This window comes from Xenopus tropicalis, chromosome 1 (genome assembly GCF_000004195.4).
Source record: "Xenopus tropicalis strain Nigerian chromosome 1, UCB_Xtro_10.0, whole genome shotgun sequence".
Taxonomy (NCBI): Eukaryota; Metazoa; Chordata; class Amphibia; order Anura; family Pipidae; genus Xenopus; species Xenopus tropicalis.
The window spans coordinates 14,753,226-14,778,433 of NC_030677.2; the positions used below are offsets into that span (position 1 = coordinate 14,753,226).

General features: G+C 47.7%; 1 protein-coding gene across 1 annotated transcript in view; it reads left to right on the forward strand.

Annotated features, from left to right (window-relative positions):
* Positions 1–7,934: 7,934 nt before the first annotated feature.
* cyp26b1 (cytochrome P450 family 26 subfamily B member 1) overlaps positions 7,935–25,208 on the forward strand; it is a 34,342-nt gene continuing 17,068 nt past the window's right edge. Inside the window, 2 exon segments of the mRNA NM_001079187.2 lie at positions 7,935–8,219; positions 22,098–22,322. Of these exon segments, the coding sequence (NP_001072655.1) occupies positions 8,016–8,219; positions 22,098–22,322 (429 nt within the window). The 5' untranslated portion in view covers positions 7,935–8,015.

A 25,208-nucleotide genomic window follows, 5' to 3' on the forward strand; every position in this document is an offset into this window, starting at 1 on the left:
ACTTACTACTCTCTAAATAATAGCACTGCACTCTAAATCCCCTCCCTGCACCCTAAATACCCTTACTACAATCTAAATAATATCACTGCACTCTAAATACACTTACTACTCTCTAAATCGTCTCACTGCACTATAAATCATCTCCCTGCACTCTAAATACCCTTACTACACTCTAAATAATATTACTGCACTCTAAATCATCTCCCTACACTCTAAATCATCTCACTGCACTCTAAATACACTCACTGATTTCTGTAAACTAGAGCACTGCACTATAATCATCTCACTGCACTCTAACCTCAGTGCACTCTAAATACCCTTACTACACTCTAAATAATATTACTGCACTCTAAAGAGGTTCACTGCACTCTAAATAAACTCAGTGCACTCTGTAAAACAAATCACTGTGCTTTTTTTCACTTGAATCTCTAAACATTCCTTACACTCTGCCCCATCTTACGGCTTCATAAACTGCCTCACTGTCCTATTAATGGGCTAATTGCAGTCTAATTCTGATGTGCACTCTGTCACTGATGGACCTGCTCAATGCACTCTGAACTGTCACACTGCACTCTAACACTGTACAATGCACTTGGTAAATAAGAGTGGATGAATTCTTGAACTAGATGAATATGCAAGGCTACTGTGATCTTAACATCTACAGTTAGTTTAGTATAGATATCGGTGTATATACTGAATAATGTACCCCCTACTGTAAATGATAAGGATATTAGCAGTCACTGAGGGGTTCTGTGCCCATATAAAGGCACAAGGCTGCAGGCTGAGTTATACAGGGAACTCTGAGTATCACTCATGTATTATAAGGGATAATGTACCCCCTACTGTAAATGATAAGGATATTAGCAGTCACTGAGGGGTTCTGTGCCCCCCATATAAAGGCACAAGGCTGCAGGCTGAGTTATACAGGGAACTCTGAGTATCACTCATGTATTATAAGGGATAATGTACCCCCTACTGTAAATGATAAGGATATTAGCAGTCACTGAGGGGTTCTGTGCCCATATAAAGGCACAAGGCTGCAGGCTGAGTTATACAGGGAACTCTGAGTATCACTCATGTATTATAAGGGATAATGTACCCCCTACTGTAAATGATAAGGATATTAGCAGTCACTGAGGGGTTCTGTGCCCATATAAAGGCACAAGGCTGCAGGCTGAGTTATACAGGGAACTCTGAGTATCACTCATGTATTATAAGGGATAATGTACCCCCTACTGTAAATGATAAGGATATTAGCAGTCACTGAGGGGTTCTGTGCCCCCCATATAAAGGCACAAGGCTGCAGGCTGAGTTATACAGGGAACTCTGAGTATCACTCATGTATTATAAGGGATAATGTACCCCCTACTGTAAATGATAAGGATATTAGCAGTCACTGAGGGGTTCTGTGCCCCCCATATAAAGGCACAAGGCTGCAGGCTGAGTTATACAGGGAACTCTGAGTATCACTCATGTATTATAAGGGATAATGTACCCCCTACTGTAAATGATAAGGATATTAGCAGTCACTGAGGGGTTCTGTGCCCATATAAAGGCACAAGGCTGCAGGCTGAGTTATACAGGGAACTCTGAGTATCACTCATGTATTATAAGGGATAATGTACCCCCTACTGTAAATGATAAGGATATTAGCAGTCACTGAGGGGTTCTGTGCCCCCCATATAAAGGCACAAGGCTGCAGGCTGAGTTATACAGGGAACTCTGAGTATCACTCATGTATTATAAGGGATAATGTACCCCCTACTGTAAATGATAAGGATATTAGCAGTCACTGAGGGGTTCTGTGCCCCCCATATAAAGGCACAAGGCTGCAGGCTGAGTTATACAGGGAACTCTGAGTATCACTCATGTATTATAAGGGATAATGTACCCCCTACTGTAAATGATAAGGATATTAGCAGTCACTGAGGGTTCTGTGCCCATATAAAGGCACAAGGCTGCAGGCTGAGTTATACAGGGAACTCTGAGTATCACTCATGTATTATAAGGGATAATGTACCCCCTACTGTAAATGATAAGGATATTAGCAGTCACTGAGGGTTCTGTGCCCATATAAAGGCACAAGGCTGCAGGCTGAGTTATACAGGGAACTCTGAGTATCACTCATGTATTATAAGGGATAATGTACCCCCTACTGTAAATGATAAGGATATTAGCAGTCACTGAGGGGTTCTGTGCCCCCCATATAAAGGCACAAGGCTGCAGGCTGAGTTATACAGGGAACTCTGAGTATCACTCATGTATTATAAGGGATAATGTACCCCCTACTGTAAATGATAAGGATATTAGCAGTCACTGAGGGGTTCTGTGCCCCCCATATAAAGGCACAAGGCTGCAGGCTGAGTTATACAGGGAACTCTGAGTATCACTCATGTATTATAAGGGATAATGTACCCCCTACTGTAAATGATAAGGATATTAGCAGTCACTGAGGGGTTCTGTGCCCATATAAAGGCACAAGGCTGCAGGCTGAGTTATACAGGGAACTCTGAGTATCACTCATGTATTATAAGGGATAATGTACCCCCTACTGTAAATGATAAGGATATTAGCAGTCACTGAGGGGTTCTGTGCCCATATAAAGGCACAAGGCTGCAGGCTGAGTTATACAGGGAACTCTGAGTATCACTCATGTATTATAAGGGATAATGTACCCCCTACTGTAAATGATAAGGATATTAGCAGTCACTGAGGGGTTCTGTGCCCCCCATATAAAGGCACAAGGCTGCAGGCTGAGTTATACAGGGAACTCTGAGTATCACTCATGTATTATAAGGGATAATGTACCCCCTACTGTAAATGATAAGGATATTAGCAGTCACTGAGGGGTTCTGTGCCCATATAAAGGCACAAGGCTGCAGGCTGAGTTATACAGGGAACTCTGAGTATCACTCATGTATTATAAGGGATAATGTACCCCCTACTGTAAATGATAAGGATATTAGCAGTCACTGAGGGGTTCTGTGCCCATATAAAGGCACAAGGCTGCAGGCTGAGTTATACAGGGAACTCTGAGTATCACTCATGTATTATAAGGGATAATGTACCCCCTACTGTAAATGATAAGGATATTAGCAGTCACTGAGGGGTTCTGTGCCCATATAAAGGCACAAGGCTGCAGGCTGAGTTATACAGGGAACTCTGAGTATCACTCATGTATTATAAGGGATAATGTACCCCCTACTGTAAATGATAAGGATATTAGAAGTCACTGAGGTGATCTGAGGTTAAATCTGAGGTGACTTCTAATATCCTCATATTTTACAACAGGGGGTACATTATTTATTATAATACATCATGAGTGAGTGAGCCGTGACAGAAATGACATCACTAAGCAGTGAGTGTGAGTGTGAGTGTGAGTATATACAGATAGACAGATTGGGATGAATGTGTATATATGTGGGTTGAGCTTGACAGTCTTTTGTATTTTTCTAATCCCACATGCTGCACTCTAATCCCACATGCTGCACTCTAATCCCACATGCTGCACTCTAATCCCACATGCTGCACTCTAATCCCACATGCTGCACTCTAATCCCACATGCTGCACTCTAATCCCACATGCTGCACTCTAATCCCACATGCTGCACTCTAATCCCACATGCTGCACTCTAATCCCACATGCTGCACTCTAATCCCACATGCTGCACTCTAATTCTGCTTTGTGCCTCTGAACTAAGGTTATCAGAACATTCAGGGACACCGTTAATAAATGCATGCTGCAGGGCTGCACTGGTTGCCTTTCCATTAACTAACAAGCAATGCAGCCCTTTGGCTGGATTTACTATGTGACTCTACTCTGAATGCTCCCACTGCACTCTTATTCTGATCACTGCGCTCTAATCCCTCGCACTGCTCTCTTATCCCTTACAGTGCACTCTAATCCCTCACTCTGCACTCTAATCCCTCGCATTGCACTCTTATCCCTTCCAGTGCACTCTAATCCCTCACACTGCACTCTAATCCCTCGCACTGCGCTCAATCCCTTACAGTGCACTCTAATCCCTTACTCTGCACTCTAATCCCTTACAGTGAACTCTAATCCCTCGCACTACGATCAATTCCTTACAGTGCACTCTAATCCCTTACAGTGCACTCTAATCCCTCACACTGCACTCTTATTCTGCTCACTGCATTCAAATCCCTCACACTGCACTCTAATCCCTCACACTGCACAATAATCCCTCACACTGCACAATAATCCCTCACACTGCACTCTTATGCTGCCCAATGCAATCTAATCCCTCACACTGCACTCTAATCCCTCACACTGCACTGTAATCCCTCGCACTGCATTTATTCTGCTTGCTGCACTCTAATCCCTTACACTGCACTCTAATCCCTCACACTGCACTCTAATCCCTCGCACTGCATTTATCCTGCTTGCGGCACTCTAATCCCTTACACTGCACTCTAATCCCTCACACTGCACTGTAATCCCTCGCACTGCATTTATTCTGCTTGCTGCACTTTAATCCCTTACACTGCACTCTAATCCATCACACTGCACTGTAATCCCTTGCACTGAATTTATCCTGCTTGCGGCACTCTAATCCCTTACACTGCACTCTAATCCCTCACACTGCACTGTAATCCCTCGCACTGCACTGTAATCCCTCGCACTGCATTTATTCTGCTTGCTGCACGCTAATCCCTTACACTGCACTCTAATCCCTCACACTGCACTGTAATCCCTCGCACTGCATTTATTCTGCTTGCTGCACTCTAATCCCTCACACTGCACTGTAATCCCTCGCACTGCACTGTAATCCCTCGCACTGCATTTATTCTGCTTGCTGCACGCTAATCCCTTACACTGCACTCTAATCCCTCACACTGCACTGTAATCCCTCGCACTGCATTTATTCTGCTTGCTGCACTCTAATCCCTCACACTGCACTCTTTCTCTGCTCACTGTACTCCTGCTCTGACCTGAGCCCCCCCCCCGTGCTGCTGTAGGCGCTGGTTGGGTCGGGGTGCCAGTCAGTAGTCACAATCCCGGTCTCACTGCTGCTCCCTGCACTCTAATGAACTCTCAACCTAGAGTGCCCTCAGCGAGTCCCTGCCCTGCTCCCCGGCTGCACATTGTACAGGGAGCTCCTATTAACCCTTGCACAGCCACCACCCCCCCCAGCCTCTCCTCACAGTGCCCAAGGGTCTCACTCAGCCCCTGTGCCACCCACACAGCACTCTCAGGGGCAATTACAGGCTGAATGAGCCCCCCGGGAACTCTCTGATAAATACGCGCAAAGCGCATGGCAAGCTCAGCCGGGGGCTCGGTGTGCGGAGAAATCGGAAATACGGGGGGGCGGCAGCCCGCAGCTCTAACGCATAAAGCGCTTTCTGTAGCGCAGTAACAAACTTGGGGTGGGGGGGGGTTACCATTTCCTGCATGATCTTGTTATACCCCCCCCCCAAACCCCTATGGAGCTGCACTGACTGCCCTGCTGTGCGGAATAGGCGCAATGTCACTGTCTGTGCCCATCAGGGATACTGTGAATGTCGCACCCATAGGGCAGAGCGCTAACTGTATGGAACACCGTGCCCCATGGCTTTATAGCATAATAAGTGTCTACGGGGCGCAGTATGGGGTAAATACCAATGTATCGGGGCAAATATATGAGCGCAAAAATAGCTTCCCTGCTCCGACCCCTGTACCCCAATAGCTATGTACTACCTGTATGTACTATGTGTATGTACTATGTGTATGTACTACCTGTATGTACTATGTGTATGTACTACCTGTATGTACTATGTGTATGTACTACCTGTATGTACTATGTGTATGTACTACCTGTATGTACTATGTGTATGTACTATGTGTATGTACTACCTGTATGTACTATGTGTATGTACTACCTGTATGTACTACGTGTATGTACTACGTGTATGTACTATGTGTATGTACTATGTGTATGTACTATGTGTATGTACTATGTGTATGTAGCCAGGACACAAGATCCATTAAGCCTCGTCCTTAATTAAAACTATAACCACTAATTATGGTGCCCAGTGTCGGTAGGTACGTATAGAGTGTATATACGGATATATATCTATATATCTGTTTTAAGTTATCTAGTATAGGTAGGTTTATCTGTATGTAGGTAGTTTTGTGGGTATATTTGTATATAGTGTTATTGTGTATAAGGTATCTTGTATATGTATGTTGGTAGGTAGGTATATATATACATACAAGTAGCTACTGTAGATGAGTATATATATATATAGGGGGTAGCTGATGTAGGTAGGTATATGTTATTAGGTATATGTTAGTAGCTAGCAGTCGGTGTATGTATCTTGTTAGGTATATCGGTAGGAAGGTCAGACAGCTAGTGTGGGTAGATATATATAATGTATATAAGTAGTTAGTGAATGTGGGTATATATGCAGGTAGGTAGCTAGTGTGGGTAGATATATATCATGTATATCAATGGTTAGTGAATGTGGGTTTATACGCAGGTAAGTAGCTAGTGTGGATATATATTATATTTATATAAGTAGTTAGTGAATGTGGGTAGATATAGTGTAGGTGGATATATGTCAGGTTAGGGATAGGGCAGGTAGGTATGTATGTATGTATGCAGGCAGATAGGTAGGAGTGTATGCAGGCAGGTAGGTAGGTAAGAGTGTATGCAGGCAGGTAGGTAGGTAAGAGTGTATGCAGGCAGGTAGGTAGGTAGGAGTGTATGCAGGCAGGTAGGTAGGTAGGAGTGTATGCAGGCAGGTAGGTAGGAGTGTATGCAGGCAGGTAGGTAGGTATGAGTGTATGCAGGCAGGTAGGTAGGCAGGTAGGTAGGAGTGTAGGCAGACAGACAGGTAGGTAGGTATGCATGTATGTATGTATGCAGACAGGTAGGTAGATAGGCAGGTAGGTAGGTAGGTATTTATGCAGGCAGACAGGTATATGCAGTTAGTGCGAGTCCGTAAGAAGCAGAAGCGTTGGCGCTGGCTGGCGGATTGTCGCAGCCCGGAGAGCCGGGATTGTCGCAGCTCCGGGACAGAGTGCCGCCTCCCTGCCCGGGTCTCCCTGGGATCCCTTCCAAGGCTCGCACACTCCAGCGGCCGCTCAGCCTCTCCCCCCGCCTCCCAGCACCTGGCCCCCTGCCCGCACAGCTGCCTCCCCGCCTCTATATAAGGAGCCAGTCAGCCCCAGCCGCACTCACTGCTGCCTCTCACCTTCCTCAGCCGGAGCAGCTACCCCCCCGCCCCCAGTGTAACTGCCCCAGCCGCACTCACTGCTGCCTCTCACCTTCCTCAGCCGGAGCAGCTACCCCCCCGCCCCCAGTGTAACTGCCCCAGCCGCACTCACTGCTGCCTCTCACCTTCCTCAGCCGGAGCAGCTACCCCCCCGCCCCCAGTGTAACTGCCCCAGCCGCACTCACTGCTGCCTCTCACCTTCCTCAGCCGGAGCAGCTACCCCCCCGCCCCCAGTGTAACTGCCCCAGCCGCACTCACTGCTGCCTCTCACCTTCCTCAGCCGGAGCAGCTACCCCCCCGCCCCCAGTGTAACTGCCCCAGCCGCACTCACTGCTGCCTCTCACCTTCCTCAGCCGGAGCAGCTACCCCCCCGCCCCCAGTGTAACTGCCCCAGCCGCACTCACTGCTGCCTCTCACCTTCCTCAGCCGGAGCAGCTACCCCCCCGCCCCCAGTGTAACTGCCCCAGTGTGACTGCCCTCACTAGCCCACTAAGTGGCCAGCTCTGGGAAGCCTCCATCCCACACTGCTCCCTTGGCTTATTGGGGACTCCCCACCCCAGGAGCACCCCTGGACTCCCCATCCCAAGCCAAGTGTGCCCCCCAGTGCCCGGATACGGATACTCTCACCCCCGGCTGGCATGGGACTGGCACCTTAGCAGGGAGACTTGGCAGCTCCAGTGACACCCACTGTGTATTTGTCTTCCCTTGCAGCACCCTGATCCCATAGGTGCACCCATGCTCGGCTGAGCCCGGCTCCTCTCCCAGAGACTCTGTGCCACCCCAGCCGCCCCCCCACCATGATATTCCAGAGCTTTGATCTGGTCTCTGCCTTGGCCACCCTGGCCGCCTGCCTGGTCTCAGTGGCCCTTCTCTTGGCCGTGTCCCAGCAGCTGTGGCAACTCCGATGGGCAGCGACCCGGGACAAGAGCTGCAAGTTGCCCATCCCCAAGGGCTCCATGGGATTCCCCCTGGTCGGAGAGACCTTCCACTGGATCCTGCAGGTAAGGAGCCGGGGGCACGGGGGGTGGGTGTGCGGGCTGCCGGGGTGGGGGACGGGGGGAAAGGATACGATATTCCTCGTTAGAGGGGTAAAAGTGTCAATGAACGAGCGATTTGCCTGAGTCCGAGTCCGACTCTGTGCGCTGCATCCCGGCAAGTGTCAGAGTTCCGCAACGTTGGTACCAGCGGCAAATGGGACTCCGCTCTCTCTTCTCTCTCTCTCTCTGCCCCCCACTTTGTCTGTCTGCCCCCCACTTTGTCTGTCCCCCACTTTGTCTGTCCCTTACTCTGTCTGTCTGTCCCCCACTTTGTCTGTCCCCCACTTTGTCTGTCTGTCCCTTACTCTGTCTGCCCCCCACTTTGTCTGTCTGTCCCCCACTTTGTCTGTCCCTTACTCTGTCTGCCCCCCACTTTGTCTGTCCCTTACTCTGTCTGTCTGCCCCCCACTTTGTCTGTCTGCCCCCCACTTTGTCTGTCTGCCCCCCACTTTGTCTGTCCCTTACTCTGTCTGTCTGCCCCCCCACTTTGTCTGTCCCTTACTCTGTCTGTCTGCCCCCCACTTTGTCTGTCTGCCCCCCACTTTGTCTGTCCCTTACTCTGTCTGTCTGCCCCCACTTTGTCTGTCTGCCCCCCACTTTGTCTGTCCCTTACTCTGTCTGTCTGCCCCCCACTTTGTCTGTCTGCCCCCCACTTTGTCTGTCCCTTACTCTGTCTGTCTGCCCCCCACTTTGTCTGTCTGCCCCCCACTTTGTCTGTCTGCCCCCCACTTTGTCTGTCTGCCCCCCACTTTGTCTGTCCCCCACTTTGTCTGTCTGCCCCCCACTTTGTCTGTCCCTTACTCAGTCTGCCCCCCACTTTGTCTGTCTGCCCCCCACTTTGTCTGTCCCTTACTCTGTCTGTCTGCCCCCCACTTTGTCTGCCCCCCACTTTGTCTGTCTGCCCCCCACTTTGTCTGTCCCTTACTCTGTCTGTCTGCCCCCCACTTTGTCTGTCTGCCCCCCCACTTTGTCTGTCCCTTACTCAGTCTGCCCCCCACTTTGTCTGTCCTTTACTCTGTGTCTGTCGGTCTATTGGTTTGTACATGTGGTGGGAAGTGACCATGAGTAGATTGCATGCTCTGTTGCCGAGACCTTAGTGATGTAATTGCAGTATGTGGCTGCCATGGGGTGCCTGTGCCAGTAGGCAGTGCCAGGGAGACTGTATGGGAGTAGCAGGGTGCCAGTGATGGTGCCCCTTTCATTCAGCCCATTGCCCACATCATTCCTGCCTTGTACTTTGTCCGAAAGAAGGAAACAAACAAGAATCTGCAGTTTCTAACTGGCCCCAAAGGGGTTAAAAGAAAGTTTCTTTCTGATTCCAGAACTGTACTGGAACCAGTTGTTGGATCAGCGCAGCCGGTTCATACGAGTAACCCTTTAGTTTCTGGCTGCTGAATGGGCACCGACCCTTCCTTGTTTCTGGCTACTGTAATTACACCCTCTTCATTCATTACTAAATGCCAGCTGTGGGCACTGCCAGATATGCAAATGTGCGTTGCTAATCAGCACTGGGAAAGCGTCTGTTGTAAATAAGTTGGACAGGAGGGCACAGAGCGGGGGGCACAGGGTGCTGCCCGGGGACAGGGGCGCTGGGGTTGGAAATGAGTCGGACAGGAGGGCACAGAGTGGGGGGCACAGGGTGCTGCCTGGGGACAGGGGCGCTGGGGTTGGAAATGAGTCGGACAGGAGGGCACAGAGCGGGGGGCACAGGGTGCTGCCCGGGGACAGGGGCGCTGGGGTTGGAAATTAGTTGGACAGGAGGGCACAGAGTGGGGGGCACAGGGTGCTGCCTGGGGACAGGGGCGCTGGGGTTGGAAATTAGTTGGACAGGAGGGCACAGAGTGGGGGGCACAGGGTGCTGCCTGGGGACAGGGGCGCTGGGGTTGGAAATTAGTTGGACAGGAGGGCACAGAGTGGGGGGCACAGGGTGCTGCCTGGGGACAGGGGCGCTGGGGTTGGAAATTAGTCGGACAGGAGGGCACAGAGCGGGGGGCACAGGGTGCTGCCTGGGGACAGGGGCGCTGGGGTTGGAAATGAGTTGGACAGAAGGGCACAGAGTGGTGGGCACAGGGGGCACAGGGTGCTGCCCGGGGACAGGGGCGCTGGGGTTGGAAATGAGTCGGACAGGAGGGCACAGAGCGGGGGGCACAGGGTGCTGCCCGGGGACAGGGGCGCTGGGGTTGGAAATTAGTTGGACAGGAGGGCACAGAGCGGGGGGCACAGGGTGCTGCCCGGGGACAGGGGCGCTGGGGTTGGAAATGAGTCGGACAGGAGGGCACAGAGCGGGGGGCACAGGGTGCTGCCCAGGGACAGGGGTGCTGGGGTTGGAAATGAGTCGGACAGAAGGGCACAGAGTGGTGGGCACAGGGGGCACAGGGTGCTGCCCGGGGACAGGGGCGCTGGGGTTGGAAATGAGTCGGACAGGAGGGCACAGAGCGGGGGGCACAGGGTGCTGCCCGGGGACAGGGGCGCTGGGGTTGGAAATTAGTTGGACAGGAGGGCACAGAGCGGGGGGCACAGGGTGCTGCCCGGGGACAGGGGCGCTGGGGTTGGAAATTAGTTGGACAGGAGGGCACAGAGCGGGGGGCACAGGGGCAATGGGGGTCCTGTTTCCCACAGTAGCTGGGACCCATTCAGAAGTATAATAATAATATTATAATACTTTATAACTAGTACTACAAATACTTTGCATTTGTTCAGATTATTGATTTTACATTACAAGGAGGTAAAGGCGGCTTTTCCTGGGGAGCTGAGTAGGAGCTTTGGAATCTGTGCCACCTTCATACGCGCCCACAGCCTGGGGGGTAACAGCCAGATTAACCCCGGATTAACCTCTCTAAGTGACGAGAACAGGCTGGGGGCAAACGGATATTTCCCCAATACACAGGGGAAACCCAACAGCCTAGGGCTGAGCTGCAGAACTATTTATATGGAACGACTGCATCTATAGTCATATAGCGGGAATGGGCATCTATATAGATAGATAGATAGATAGATGATAGATATAGATAGATAGATAGATAGATAGAGAGATGATAGATAGATAGATAGATAGATAGAAAGATAGATAGATAGATAGATAGATAGATAGATGATAGATAGATAGATAGATAGATAGATAGATAGATAGATAGATAGATAGATAGATAGATAGATAGATAGATGATAGATAGATAGATAGATAGATAGATAGATAGATAGATAGATAGATAGATAGATAGATAGATAGATAGATAGATGGATGATAGATAGATAGATAGATGATAGATTAGATAGATAGATGATAGAATGACACATAGACAGATCAATATCTATAGAAAGACCACTAGATAGGTAGATAGATCAACAGACAGTTAGATATAATGATAGACAGATAACTACCTATAGAAAGACTGCTAGATAGATATATATATCTATAGATAGATAGATAGATAGATAGATAGATAGATAGTTATACAGATAATAGATAGTTTGATGATAGATAACTATAGAAAGGCAGATAGATACATAGATAATTGATAGATGGACACATGATAGATAGACTGAGAGATAGATAGATAGATAGATATACAGATGATGGATAGATACCTATATAAAGGCAGATAATTGAGAGACACATGATAGATCATAGATAGTGCGATAGATACATATATTATAGATAGATAGATGATAGACAGAGGCTTCTATAGGGGATGCCAGGGGGGATGCCCAGGTCCTGCCCTTTCTCTGAGCAGCGCCCCATTATGGGAACACAATGAGTTGCCCCTAGTTATTGGCAGGTGTAACTCCCGGGGGACCTTGCACTGCCCCCCACAATAATACATGGGCCCTGCCCTAAATACAGGTAAGGGGTCTGGCTGTAGGTTACTAAATAAACTTTTAAATGAGAAAATAGCCAATAGGATGGTTTTGACCCCAATATAGATTTAGGCAGTTTGGGGCTTTCGGGACAGAAAGATGTCATACCTGTGCTACTGCCCCCTAGTGTAGCTAAATGTGGATAAAGTCATTAGGTACCACAGCGGGGGGAGCACAACGGCACAACCACTATGTCTATGGGGAACGACATTGCTGAGCATCTTGTCTCCTACAGTCTAACCAATAGGCCCCTTTATTCTCTCGCAGCGTAAGGCTTGTGTTAACCCTAGCTGTGCCAGGGATCCAAACTGATAGGTCACATGAGCTTAGAAAGGGAAAGTGTTGGAAGGGTTACTGCCTGCCCTGCTCTCATTTCCCTACAGAAATAGGGGTTAGTAGCACTAGGTAGGTACCTAATATATAGGGACAGAGACAGGGGAAAGTGTTGGAAGGGTTACTGCCTGCCCTGCTCTCATTTCCCTACAGAAATAGGGGTTAGTAGCACTAGGTAGGTACCTAATATATAGGGGCAGAGACAGGGGAAAGTGTTGGAAGGGTTACTGCCTGCCCTGCTCTCATTTCCCTATAGAAATAGGGGTTGGTAGCACTAGGTAGGTACCTAATATATAGGGGCAGAGACAGGGGAAAGTGTTGGAAGGGTTACTGCCTGCCCTGCTCTCATTTCCCTACAGAAATAGGGGTTGGTAGCACTAGGTAGGTACCTAATATATAGGGGCAGAGACAGGGGAAAGTGTTGGAAGGGTTACTGCCTGCCCTGCTCTCATTTCCCTACAGAAATAGGGGTTGGTAGCACTAGGTAGGTACCTAATATATAGGGGCAGAGACAGGGGAAAGTGTTGGAAGGGTTACTGCCTGCCCTGCTCTCATTTCCCTACAGAAATAGGGGTTGGTAGCACTAGGTAGGTACCTAATATATAGGGGCAGAGACAGGGGAAAGTGTTGGAAGGGTTACTGCCTGCCCTGCTCTCATTTCCCTACAGAAATAGGGGTTGGTAGCACTAGGTAGGTACCTAATATATAGGGGCAGAGACAGGGGAAAGTGTTGGAAGGGTTACTGCCTGCTCTGCTCTCATTTCCCTACAGAAATATGGGTTGGTAGCACTAGGTAGGTACCTAATATATAGGGGCAGAGACAGGGGAAAGTGTTGGAAGGGTTACTGCCTGCCCTGCTTTCATTTCCCTACAGAAATAGGGGTTGGTAGCAGTAGATAGGCTGAAGGGGCAGTTACAATGGAGACAGTAGGGACTGTGAGGGCGGGGGCAGTAGATAGGGTGTCTGTATTATCTCTTACAAGAGATGTGCCCCTTTTTGCCTCAGATCAGGTAAATGACACCCCTACCCCCCGCTGCTTAGCGTCAGGCTGTTACAGAGAGTCAGACCATCCCTCACAAACACATTAGGAGGCTTTTTGTGGCTGTCTCTGTGTGCGCTCATTGTATGAGGGTAACCCTACCCCGGATCCCTCTCTGCTCCATGATGTCACTTGCCCAGAGCATACAGTCTTATTCAGACTCCTGAATGTTCTGACCCATCGCTCACCTCCTTCCCCAGCACCACAAGGCAGAAGCGCTGGATTCTCTAATAAATCTGCCCTTGTCTGGCGGAACCGCTCTGTTACGGGCACTTTCCTCCCCCCCGGCCAGTGGGGTTTGTTTTATTTATACTTGTTCCTTAACATGGTATCTAGGGGGGGCTGGGGGCACCCAGGGATTGGCACCTACCTATGGGAACGATGGTGACATCACTATGGTGACGTCACAATTCTTATCATGGTCTAGAATTTGCAATGGATTTGTGCATCTCTCGGACTCCCCATCAGCACTGGGTTTATATTCCCTTCTACTCACTGGGATTGTACAGGGATCTTTAACTCAAGGCAATAAAATGGAACAAATGAAGAATCTTCAATCATTTCCCCCAGAGACATAATATTTATCTGCCGTTCAGCATCAGGGTATGAGCAGAGCTGATGGTCCCTTTGGCTAATGCCAGCTTGCCATTATATTGTACTGAGTGTGAGGGGAAGGAGCTGCCGGGGTTGGGAGGGAAGGGATGGAAGGGTTACTGCCTGCTCTGCTTTTATTTCCCCTTTAGGGATTGGTAGGAAGAGATACTGTATCTCCAGCTAGAACTTTGCTCTGCGTTTATGATAAACAGATATAGAGCTGTTATTGGCCCTGGGAGCGAGAATGATAATCCCACATAAACAGGGCAGCCATAATGCCCTTGGGCACTCCCTTCTGAACCCCCCCCCCCGTGCAACATAAATATCACTCATATAGTGTATTGTGTATATATATCACTCATATAGTGTATTGTGTATATATATCACTCATATAGTGTATTGTATATATATCACTCATATAGTGTATTGTATATATATCACTCATATAGTGTATTGTATATATATCACTCATATAGTGTATTGTATATATATATCACTCATATAGTGTATTGTATATATATCACTCATATAGTGTATTGTATATATATCACTCATATAGTGTATTGTATATATATATCACTCATATAGTGTATTGTGTATATATCACTCATATAGTGTATTGTGTATATATCACTCATATAGTGTATTGTATATATATATCACTCATATAGTGTATTGTGTATATATCACTCATATAGTGTATTGTATATATATATCACTCATATAGTGTATTGTATATATATCACTCATATAGTGTATTGTATATATATATCACTCATATAGTGTATTGTATATATATCACTCATATAGTGTATTGTATATATATCACTCATATAGTGTATTGTGTATATATATATCACTCATATAGTGTATTGTATATATATCACTCATATAGTGTATTGTATATATATCACTCATATAGTGTATTGTATATATATCACCATATAGTGTATTGTGTATATATATAATCACTCATATAGTGTATTGTATATATATATCACTCATATAGTGTATTGTATTATATATCACTCATATAGTGTATTGTATATATATCACTCATATAGTGTATTGTGTATATATCACTCATATAGTGTATTGTGTATATATCACTCATATAGTGTATTGTGTATATATCACTCATATAGTGTATTGTATATATATCACTTATATAGTGTATTGTATATATATCACTCATATAGTATATTGTATATATATCACTCATATAGTGTATTGTATTTATATCACTCATATAGTGTATTGTATTTATATCACTTATATAGTGTATTGTATATATCACTCATATAGTGTATTGTGTACAGGTATAGGACCCATTATCCAGAATGCTCGGGACCAAGGGTATTCCGGATAAGGGGTTTTTCCGTAATTTGGATCTCAGTACCTTAAGTCTACTAACAAATCAATAAAACATTAATTAAACCCAATAGGATTGTTTTGCATCCAATAAGGATTAATTATATCTTAGTTGGATTCAATTACAAGGTTCTGTTTTATTTCTACATAGAAAAAGGAAATCAGTTTTAAAATTCTGAATTATTTGATTAAAATGGAGTCTATGGGAGACGGGCATTCCGTAATTCGGAGCTTTCTGGATAACGGGTTTCCGGATAAGGGGTCCGATACCTGTATATATATCACTTATATAGTGTATTGTATATATCACTTATATAGCGTATTGTATATATATATCACTTATATAGCGTATTGTATATATATATATAGTCCACAAAATTTCAGCACACCAAATCCTTGGCATAAATTACCTGGGTGCTACCTCCGTGTATTCAGTTATCCAGAACTCCAAAACACTATATATGTGTGTGTGTGTGTGTGTGTGTGTGTGTGTGTGTGTGTGTATATATATAATACATTATATATAGGAAATATATATATATATATATATAGAACTCCAAAAAATCAGGTGCACACCAGGGTATTCTTTTAAAGATAAAACATTCTTTTTATTTAATCATACCAATAAAAAAAAGGTCTTAGAAGGAGACCGAAACGTTGGCCTATTTTTTATTGGTATGATTAAATAAAAAGAATGTTTTATCTTTAAAAGAATACCCTGGTGTGCACCTGATTTTTTGGAGTTCTATATATATATATATATATATTTCCTATATATAATGTATTATATATACACACACACACACACACACACATATATAGTGTATAGTATATATATCCCATATATAATGTATCATATAAATATATCTCCTATATATAGTGTATTGTATATATATCACATATATAGTGTATTGTATATATATTACATGAAGAAGTCTGTAACCAAATCTGACCGGTGCCGCCATGTATAACCAGTATCTCTCTAGGGTAGCTATATATATATATAAGCTAATATGGGGCACATACACGAGGCTATTATGTCAGTATAAACGCGACTGAATCATCTCATTCCGATCCTCTCTGCCAGGTCTCCGCCCATTCTATAATCTAATTGCACTGACCTAATTAGGACGGCTTTACCGCAAATAAAAAATGTAATTTGGGAGATGATATTGCTTCCTCTTCATGGGGCTAACACCATAACTGGAGCTGTAACAACCCACAGCTTATACAGGGCCTGCTCCATTATATATATAGCCTGACCCAGTCCTACCCAGACTTATACAGGGCCTGCTCCATTATATATATATATAGCCTGACCCGGTCCTACCCAGACTTATACAGGGCCTGCTCCATTATATATATAGCCTGACCCGGTCCTACCCAGACTTATACAGGGCCTGCTCCATTATATATATATATATATAGCCTGACCCGGTCCTACCCAGACTTATACAGGGCCTGCTCCATTATATATATATATATAGCCTGACCCGGTCCTACCCAGACTTATACAGGGCCTGCTCCATTATATATATATATATAGCCTGACCCGGTCCTACCCAGACTTATACAGGGCCTGCTCCATTATATATATAGCCTGACCCGGTCCTACCCAGACTGATACAGGGCCTGCTCCATTATATATATATATAGCCTGACTTTATGGGGATATCGATGGCAAGATGGAGGTCTTGCATTGTAATGTTGGCGCCATATTGGAAGCCAGATGGTTCCCACACTCAGAACAAAGTCTATTGGATATGTGTAGGGTTTATTTAGAGCGGTGGTTCCCAGATTGCGGGCCTGGCACCCTTGGGTGGGTGGGGCCATCGTAAAGGACAGTTAGGCTGTAGCCTATTCTGCACCTAGATACCACTGAAAGCTCAGCCAGAAGGTGGGTTAGGGTGAATATATGGGGCTATACAGGTTCTAGACAGGTTCTAGACAGGGCCGTATTAATACATGGCCTGTGCCTAGGATAGCAGCCTTAGGGGGACAGCCCTTGGGTGCCTATATAATCGATCAATTAAAAAAAATAAGAATGAAAAACCTTCCCCAGGCACCACCAGATGCTCCCTGGCCAAATCCGGTGGCAGATCTGGGGGGGGTTTGGGTGCTTTCCAGTTCATGCCAGTGCCCAGGCTCATGGCATTGCCCCTACAGAACAGAGACTGCCTTTGCCTATGTACTCATAGAAGTAGGGTTCCCAGTAGCCCATTTGGCTCATAAATGGGAGGTGGGGGGCATAAATGGCACCAAGGTCCAAGAAAAACCCCATCCACCCTTCTATCCAAGTGGGGAGCATAAACCAAGCTGCGCCAACTCAGGGATCCAAACCCTGGCACTGGGCAATTATCAGGACTTTGGTATAGCGGTGGCACTCAGGTTACCATGGCAACGGGGGGGGGGGGTAGGTGAGGCAAACACCGTAGTGCTGATTTATTTGCAGGGAATGCCCATGGAACATCCTCACTGGCTTCCCTTTGGCTTGGCACCCAGTGAGTCTTAGGGGCGGGGGCATATTGCATGCTGGGAAAAACATGGAAGCCGAATGCTGCCTTCAACTGACAGCCAATCAGCCACAAGGGCTAATTTATAGTCTGTATAATAAAACTGATGGCAGAACCCTTTTCTCCCAAAATCGGATTTTTTTTTTCTCTTGCGGGGGCACAGAAAGGGTTTTCCTTTTTTTTCCTTCTTTCCAAAGGCTCCATCCAAAAAAACAGTTTGGAGACTAAAAATACGAAATTTTGTATAAATTGGCCTCCAGTTGGGAGTGCTCCCCACATAAAGGTGCCCTTTGTGCGGCAGTGGAAATGTTGTACAAATATCTCTTTATTAATGGCACAAAAAGTACTTTAATTATATTTACGTAGATCAGAAACAGGGTCACCGAAACTTTTGAGAATTCACAACCGCAGTCCTGTTTGTGCAAGGACCTGGGCGCCCCCCCTCCATTCCTTTCTGCCCGCCCCCTTCTTTCTGCATACCATAGCCATATTCACATTACATAGGTATTTATTCTATTAACGGCCCTCTGTCTGCGCATAGGGAAATATACAACTCCTGTCCCACAGAGCTTACACTTTGTTTCCTGGCCCTTTAATTCCCATCTACCCATGTGTTTCCCTCTAGAACCTGGACTGCGGTTCTTGGTTCCAACTCAGGCGTAACTGAGCCCCCAGATGTAGCTCAGAAGCATGGGGGGGGGCTCATTAATGAATTAGAACAACAAGCAAGATGGTAACTGGAACACTGGGGACCCTTTTTGAACCTATATTTATGATACAAAGTGAGCAGAGGAAGCAGTATGGCAGCGCCGAGCTGTCGCGTTGGTACCCCCATGCAGATAGATATGCCCCTGCTGTCTGGGGGCCCTATGGCTCAGCTAAACTCACACGGGGAAGTAAATGGAAGCTGCTGTTATTAATAGGGTGTAGTTGCCCTTTAGAGCCCCAGTCAGCGCAGGAGGGTGGGGGTAACACATAATAATAAGGGAATAACCTGCTTTGCAGCTAAAAAGCCCGTAATGGCGGCGACTGCTCCTCTGTGACCTTTCACACCCTGAATGTAACTCCGTCTGTGACCCCAGACAAAGCACCTTTCACATTTGTGCCTTCAAGTCTGCTTGGCGCAGACACATCTGTTTCCCTGATACTCGGAGCAGCCAGTGCCCAGAGCCATGACACCATCGGCCTCAAACTGCCACCGGGCCAGCTGGCAGCCGCTACTCCGACTCCTCTCCCAGCAGCCAGGGCACCGCAGTGGCACTTTAACCCTTTCCTACTGCCCGGGCACCGCAGTGGCACTGTAACCCTTTCCTACTGCCCGGGCACCACAGTGGCACAGTAACCCTTTCCTACTGCCCGGGCACCGCAGTGGCACAGTAACCCTTTCCTACTGCCCGGGCACCACAGTGGCACAGTTACCCTTTTCTCCTGCCTGGGCACCACAGTGGCACTTTAACCCTTTCCTACTGCCCGGGCACCACAGTGGCACAGTAACCCTTTCCTCCTGCTCAAGCACCTCATTATTTTCTACCGTTCTATCGTGTGACTTTTTATTTTGGTATTTGCATTCTTCTGTGGTTACTAGGGTCCCGCTCACCCTGGCAACCAGGTAGAGAGGTGAAGGACAGACTGTGAGATAATTAACAGGGAAAGAAACCCCCAACATTCCTAGATGAATGCATAGAAAAGGCACAAAGTAATGCTATTAGTGCTTTAAAGTTTGTCCCATTCATATGTTTGGTTGCTACCTGCTGGCTACTGTGGGTTACTAGAACCAGTGCACCTGTTATACTGTATTATAAAACCCCTACCAAGTGTCTGAGCATGTTAATATCCCAATTTAGCAATAGCCAGTGACTACTGACAGCCTGAGGCTAAAGGTGACTGTCTGTGGCATCTTACAGCCCCCCTGGCATTCCCAGTACCCAGAGGCAGAAACAGCCCCCCCAGCCCAATAAATAGTGACTGTCTGTGGCACCTTACAGCCCCCCTGGCATTCCCAGTACCCAGAGGCACAAACAGCCCCCCCAGCCCAATAAATAGTGAGTGTCTGTGGCACCTTACAGCCCCCCTGGCATTCCCAGTACCCAGAGGCACAAACAGCCCCCCCAGCCCAATAAATAGTGACTGTCTGTGGCACCTTACAGCCCCCCTGGCATTCCCAGTACCCAGAGGCACAAACAGCCCCCCCCCCCAGCCCAATAAATAGTGAGTGTCTGTGGCACCTTACAGCCCCCCTGGCATTCCCAGTACCCAGAGGCACAAACAGCCCCCCCAGCCCAATAAATAGTGACTGTCTGTGGCACCTTACAGCCCCCCTGGCATTCCCAGTACCCAGAGGCACAAACAGCCCCCCCAGCCCAATAAATAGTGACTGTCTGTGGCATCTTACAGCCCCCCTGGCATTCCCAGTACCCAGAGGCACAAACAGCCCCCCAGCCCAATAAATAGTGACTGTCTGTGGCACCTTACAGCCCCCCTGGCATTCCCAGTACCCAGAGGCACAAACAGCCCCCCCCCCAGCCCAATAAATAGTGACTGTCTGTGGCATCTTACAGCCCCCCTGGCATTACAAGTACCCAGAGGCCCAAACAGCCCCCCCAGCCCAATAAATAGTGAGTGTCTGTGGCACCTTACAGCCCCCCTGGCATTCCCAGTACCCAGAGGCACAAACAGCCCCCCCCAGCCCAATAAATAGTGACTGTCTGTGGCACCTTACAGCCCCCCTGGCATTCCCAGTACCCAGAGGCACAAACAGCCCCCCCAGCCCAATAAATAGTGACTGTCTGTGGCACCTTACAGCCCCCCTGGCATTCCCAGTACCCAGAGGCACAAACAGCCCCCCCAGCCCAATAAATAGTGACTGTCTGTGGCACCTTACAGCCCCCCTGGCATTCCCAGTACCCAGAGGCACAAACAGCCCCCCCCAGCCCAATAAATAGTGACTGTCTGTGGCACCTTACAGCCCCCCTGGCATTCCCAGTACCCAGAGGCACAAACAGCCCCCCCCAGCCCAATAAATAGTGACTGTCTGTGGCACCTTACAGCCCCCCTGGCATTCCCAGTACCCAGAGGCACAAACAGCCCCCCCAGCCCAATAAATAGTGACTGTCTGTGGCACCTTACAGCCCCCTGGCGTTTGCCTGAACCCACAGATTGCCAGTCTGGGCCTGTCATAAAGGGGCAACCCAGATGTGATCCATTTCTACATTATTTAAATAGCTCCAATAGATTCTAAAGAGAAAGGAGGCAGGCTTATGCATGACCGGTACAGAACATATATATATATATATGTATTGATACTGGGTCTGACTCACAAGAGCTTACAATCTAAAGAATGTGAGTTACAGGAAGGGCAAGTGCAAGGGCTGATGGGCCAGCAATAGCCATGTAAGATGGGAAAGGACTATAGTTTGTCACATCCCAGCGATCATGAAAATGTGGCTCTCAGGTACATGAGCCCGGGGGCCACAGGTTGACAATGACACTTTCTAATAACATCATCTGGGAACGTTTTAAAAAACTGAAGGTTTATTCAGTCAGCGCAGCATCCAACCAATGACAGTTCAGTTGTCGGAGGGGGGGAGGGGTACAACTCCCAGGAGCCTAGACATTTGCCGGGAGTTACAGGGATCCCACCGTAAACCAATTTCCCTCAGCTGGTCTGTAACAGCTCTACACCGCCCTCTAGGGGCCACTGGGATTATATTTTCTATTTTGTGCCTTAGTGAGCGCATTATTGCCTATAATTTGTCTTTTATAAACAGACTTTTGCTTTAATCGGTAAAATGAATACTGAGAACTAAGGATTCTGGGAGTTGTAGTTCAAACCTGCCATACCTTCTGATGTATCTTGTTTATATATATATATATTTCCCTTTGGACTTTGAGCAGCCCCCATGCCTCAGTCACCCTGTAGTATAATATAGAAACTTCTCAGGGGGTCCCAACAAACATGTCCCCTTCATGGGCCACAGCGGTGGCAATAAATAAAGGTTCCCTCCCCAGTAGAAATGTGGGTCAGGGAGAATTCGCCAGGCCTCCTGGCTGTACAACTGGAGAGTCACATTTGTTTTCTTTCCCTTTTTTTTTTCTCTCCAAATGAATGAATCGCTCTTCTGTTCCTTCCACAGGGCTCAGATTTCCAGTCCTCCAGGAGAGAGAAATACGGAAATGTCTTTAAGACCCACTTGTTGGGTCGCCCTCTGATCAGGGTGACGGGAGCAGAGAACGTCAGGAAGATTCTGATGGGGGAGCATCACTTGGTCAGCACGGAGTGGCCCCGAAGCACTAGGATGTTACTGGGGCCCAACAGCTTGGCCAACTCCATCGGCGATATCCACAGGCACAAGCGTAAGGTAAAGCGCCACTTGGTCCCTCACTACCCATAATGCCTCTCTGTCTGCTCTCATAATACATCTGAGTGGCACCAAGCACCAGTAACAACCATCAGGAAAAAGTGGTTTCCAGACTTTTTGGGTTCAAATCCCTTTATGGTTCTACGTTGGGTCGTGTGTTCCAAAGATGTCTCCACCCAACTGGCCTTCACACTGAGCTTTGAGGGGTAACCAGAGGAGAAAATAAGCACCTTAAGGTGGCAATACATGGGCCGATTTTATCTTATCTGCATGTACATGGGCACCAACGATGGGCAGCTTTGATCTTTACGTCGGATAGGGGATTGCATTGGCTCGTTGATTTGGCCCCTGAACCAACGGTGCCTAAGCTGTTTTAATTAGCCCGATATCGGCAACCAGTAGGTGGGCATATTGGGAGAAGATCTGCTCACTTGGTGAGGTTGTACAATGTATGGCCACCTTTAGGCTGAGACCCCCATCCAGTGCTCTAACCCTCACCCCCAGCCTAGGTGGAATGACCTATCTTCTGGTTGGCCCAGGCCCTAGGAGAATTCCCAACAGCCCATGCTTATTTCTACCCTTGGGCCTACACAAATCTGTTATTATCTGGCTCTGTTCATATCTAATGGCTGTGAGAGTGGGCCCAAAGTCCCACTCCCTTAGATGGGGGGCTGCTCATTGCTAAAACCTCAGCACCCTAACATCTAAGGAAAGAATTAATGGGAATGTCATGGTCATGTAGAGATCAATTGTGCCCAACCCAATATCTCCTTCTCCTTATTCTGTGCACATTGACTTCAATATGGAAACCCTTTTTAAGGTGGGAAGGGTGGAATTGCAGGGAGCAGTTTATGTGGGGTGAACCTCCCCCTGTAGCAAAATCTTTAGATCACTCTATGGGGGCAGGGCGCTGGTTAAGGATAAATAGTTTTTACCAAGAAGGATGGAGCATCCTCTGCCATTGGGCTCTTATTCGAGTATCCATCATCCTGCATAATGTGTGTCTGTTTAACCCAGAATCCCTTGTGCCAGTGCTTTCCCCATATTAAATGGGTGGCATTGTTATATAGGGCACAGATAGGGGCTGGATGTGCTTCTCTGTTGTCACAGTCACTTCCACAGTCTAGTGGTTTCTTAGAAAATCTCTATTTGGGAGTCCGTTGGCTTTGATGTAGAAAGTGATGACCCCTTTGCTCGTGCAAACTAAGTACTATGTGCCCATATATATACCTATCCCAGAGGCTATTATCCCACTGCTACTATAGGCACCATCTCTCCCTACTATACCTGCTTTCCCACAGCCCCTGTCCCTTCCCAGAGGCTATTATCCCCCCACTGCTACTATAGGCACCATCTCTCCCTACTATACCTGCTATCCCACAGCCCCAGTCCCTTCCCAGAGGCTATTATCCCCCCACTGCTACTATAGGCACCATCTCTCCCTACTATACCTGCTATCCCACAGCCCCAGTCCCTTCCCAGAGGCTATTATCCCCCCACTGCTACTATAGGCACCATCTCTCCCTACTATACCTACTATCCCACAGCCCCAGTCCCTTCCCAGAGGCTATTATCCCACTGCTACTATAGGCACCATCTCTCCCTACTATACCTGCTATCCCACAGCCCCAGTCCCTTCCCAGAGGCTATTATCCCCCCACTGCTACTATAGGCACCATCTCTCCCTACTATACCTGCTATCCCACAGCCCCAGTCCCTTCCCAGAGGCTATTATCCCCCCACTGCTACTATAGTCACCATCTCTCCCTACTATACCTGCTATCCCACAGCCCCAGTCCCTTCCCAGAGGCTATTATCCCCCACTGCTACTATAGGCACCATCTCTCCCTACTATACCTGCTATCCCACAGCCCCAGTCCCTTCCCAGAGGCTATTATCCCCACTGCTACTATAGGCACCATCTCTCCCTACTATACCTGCTATCCCACAGCCCCAGTCCCTTCCCAGAGGCTATTATCCCCCCACTGCTACTATAGGCACCATCTCTCCCTACTATACCTGCTATCCCACAGCCCCAGTCCCTTCCCAGAGGCTATTATCCCCCCACTGCTACTATAGGCACCATCTCTCCCTACTATACCTGCTATCCCACAGCCCCAGTCCCTTCCCAGAGGCTATTATCCCCCCACTGCTACTATAGGTTTCTGGGCCCCACACAAATCTTTAAGGGGCCCTAAAACTATAGCCCTGCACCACTGAACCTAGCCCCCCCACTGCCATGATGATGATGATGATGATGGGAATAGGAATCTCCGCTGTTGGTGCTGGGCCGGATTCCCTGCTGTATATTGATTTTCCTTTTTATAAAGAACAATAACTTGGCAGGTCTGTTGTGCGCTGTTAATGTTGGTTGCTGGGCAGGATTCCCAGCAGCGAAAGGGTTAAATCCCCCCATCCAAGTTGGTAGTGCATTACAGGCGGCAGCAGTGATTGTCTGGAATGGGACAATGACACCCCCTTGTTTGTGGCTTTGCTCTGTGCTGCTGTGTATGTTCCCCGTGGCACGTGCGGCCTGGAGTGCAGTTACCCAAGTTCACTCTCCCCCTCCCCTTCCCAAAGCCATGGCTGAACTCTTAAAGTGACAGCGCCGCTCCTTGTACAAGAGCTCTGCTCAGCCGTGCAACAAGCTTCAAAGGTCTCTCTGACACCAGGAAATAGCTATAGTTTTGCATATAGTGAGGAGTAATGTGATAACCTCTGAGGGTGGTTGTTGTTGAACCTGCTGCTGTAGGTGCTGCTGTATTGCCTGCATGTCACATGACCCACGGTAACTGGGTTCCCCCGTTGGGCAAACCTACCCCCCAATACTCCTAGGACAGCCTTCATAGCAGTATTTAGACGCATTGCCTAGGGCGCAGAAATAGT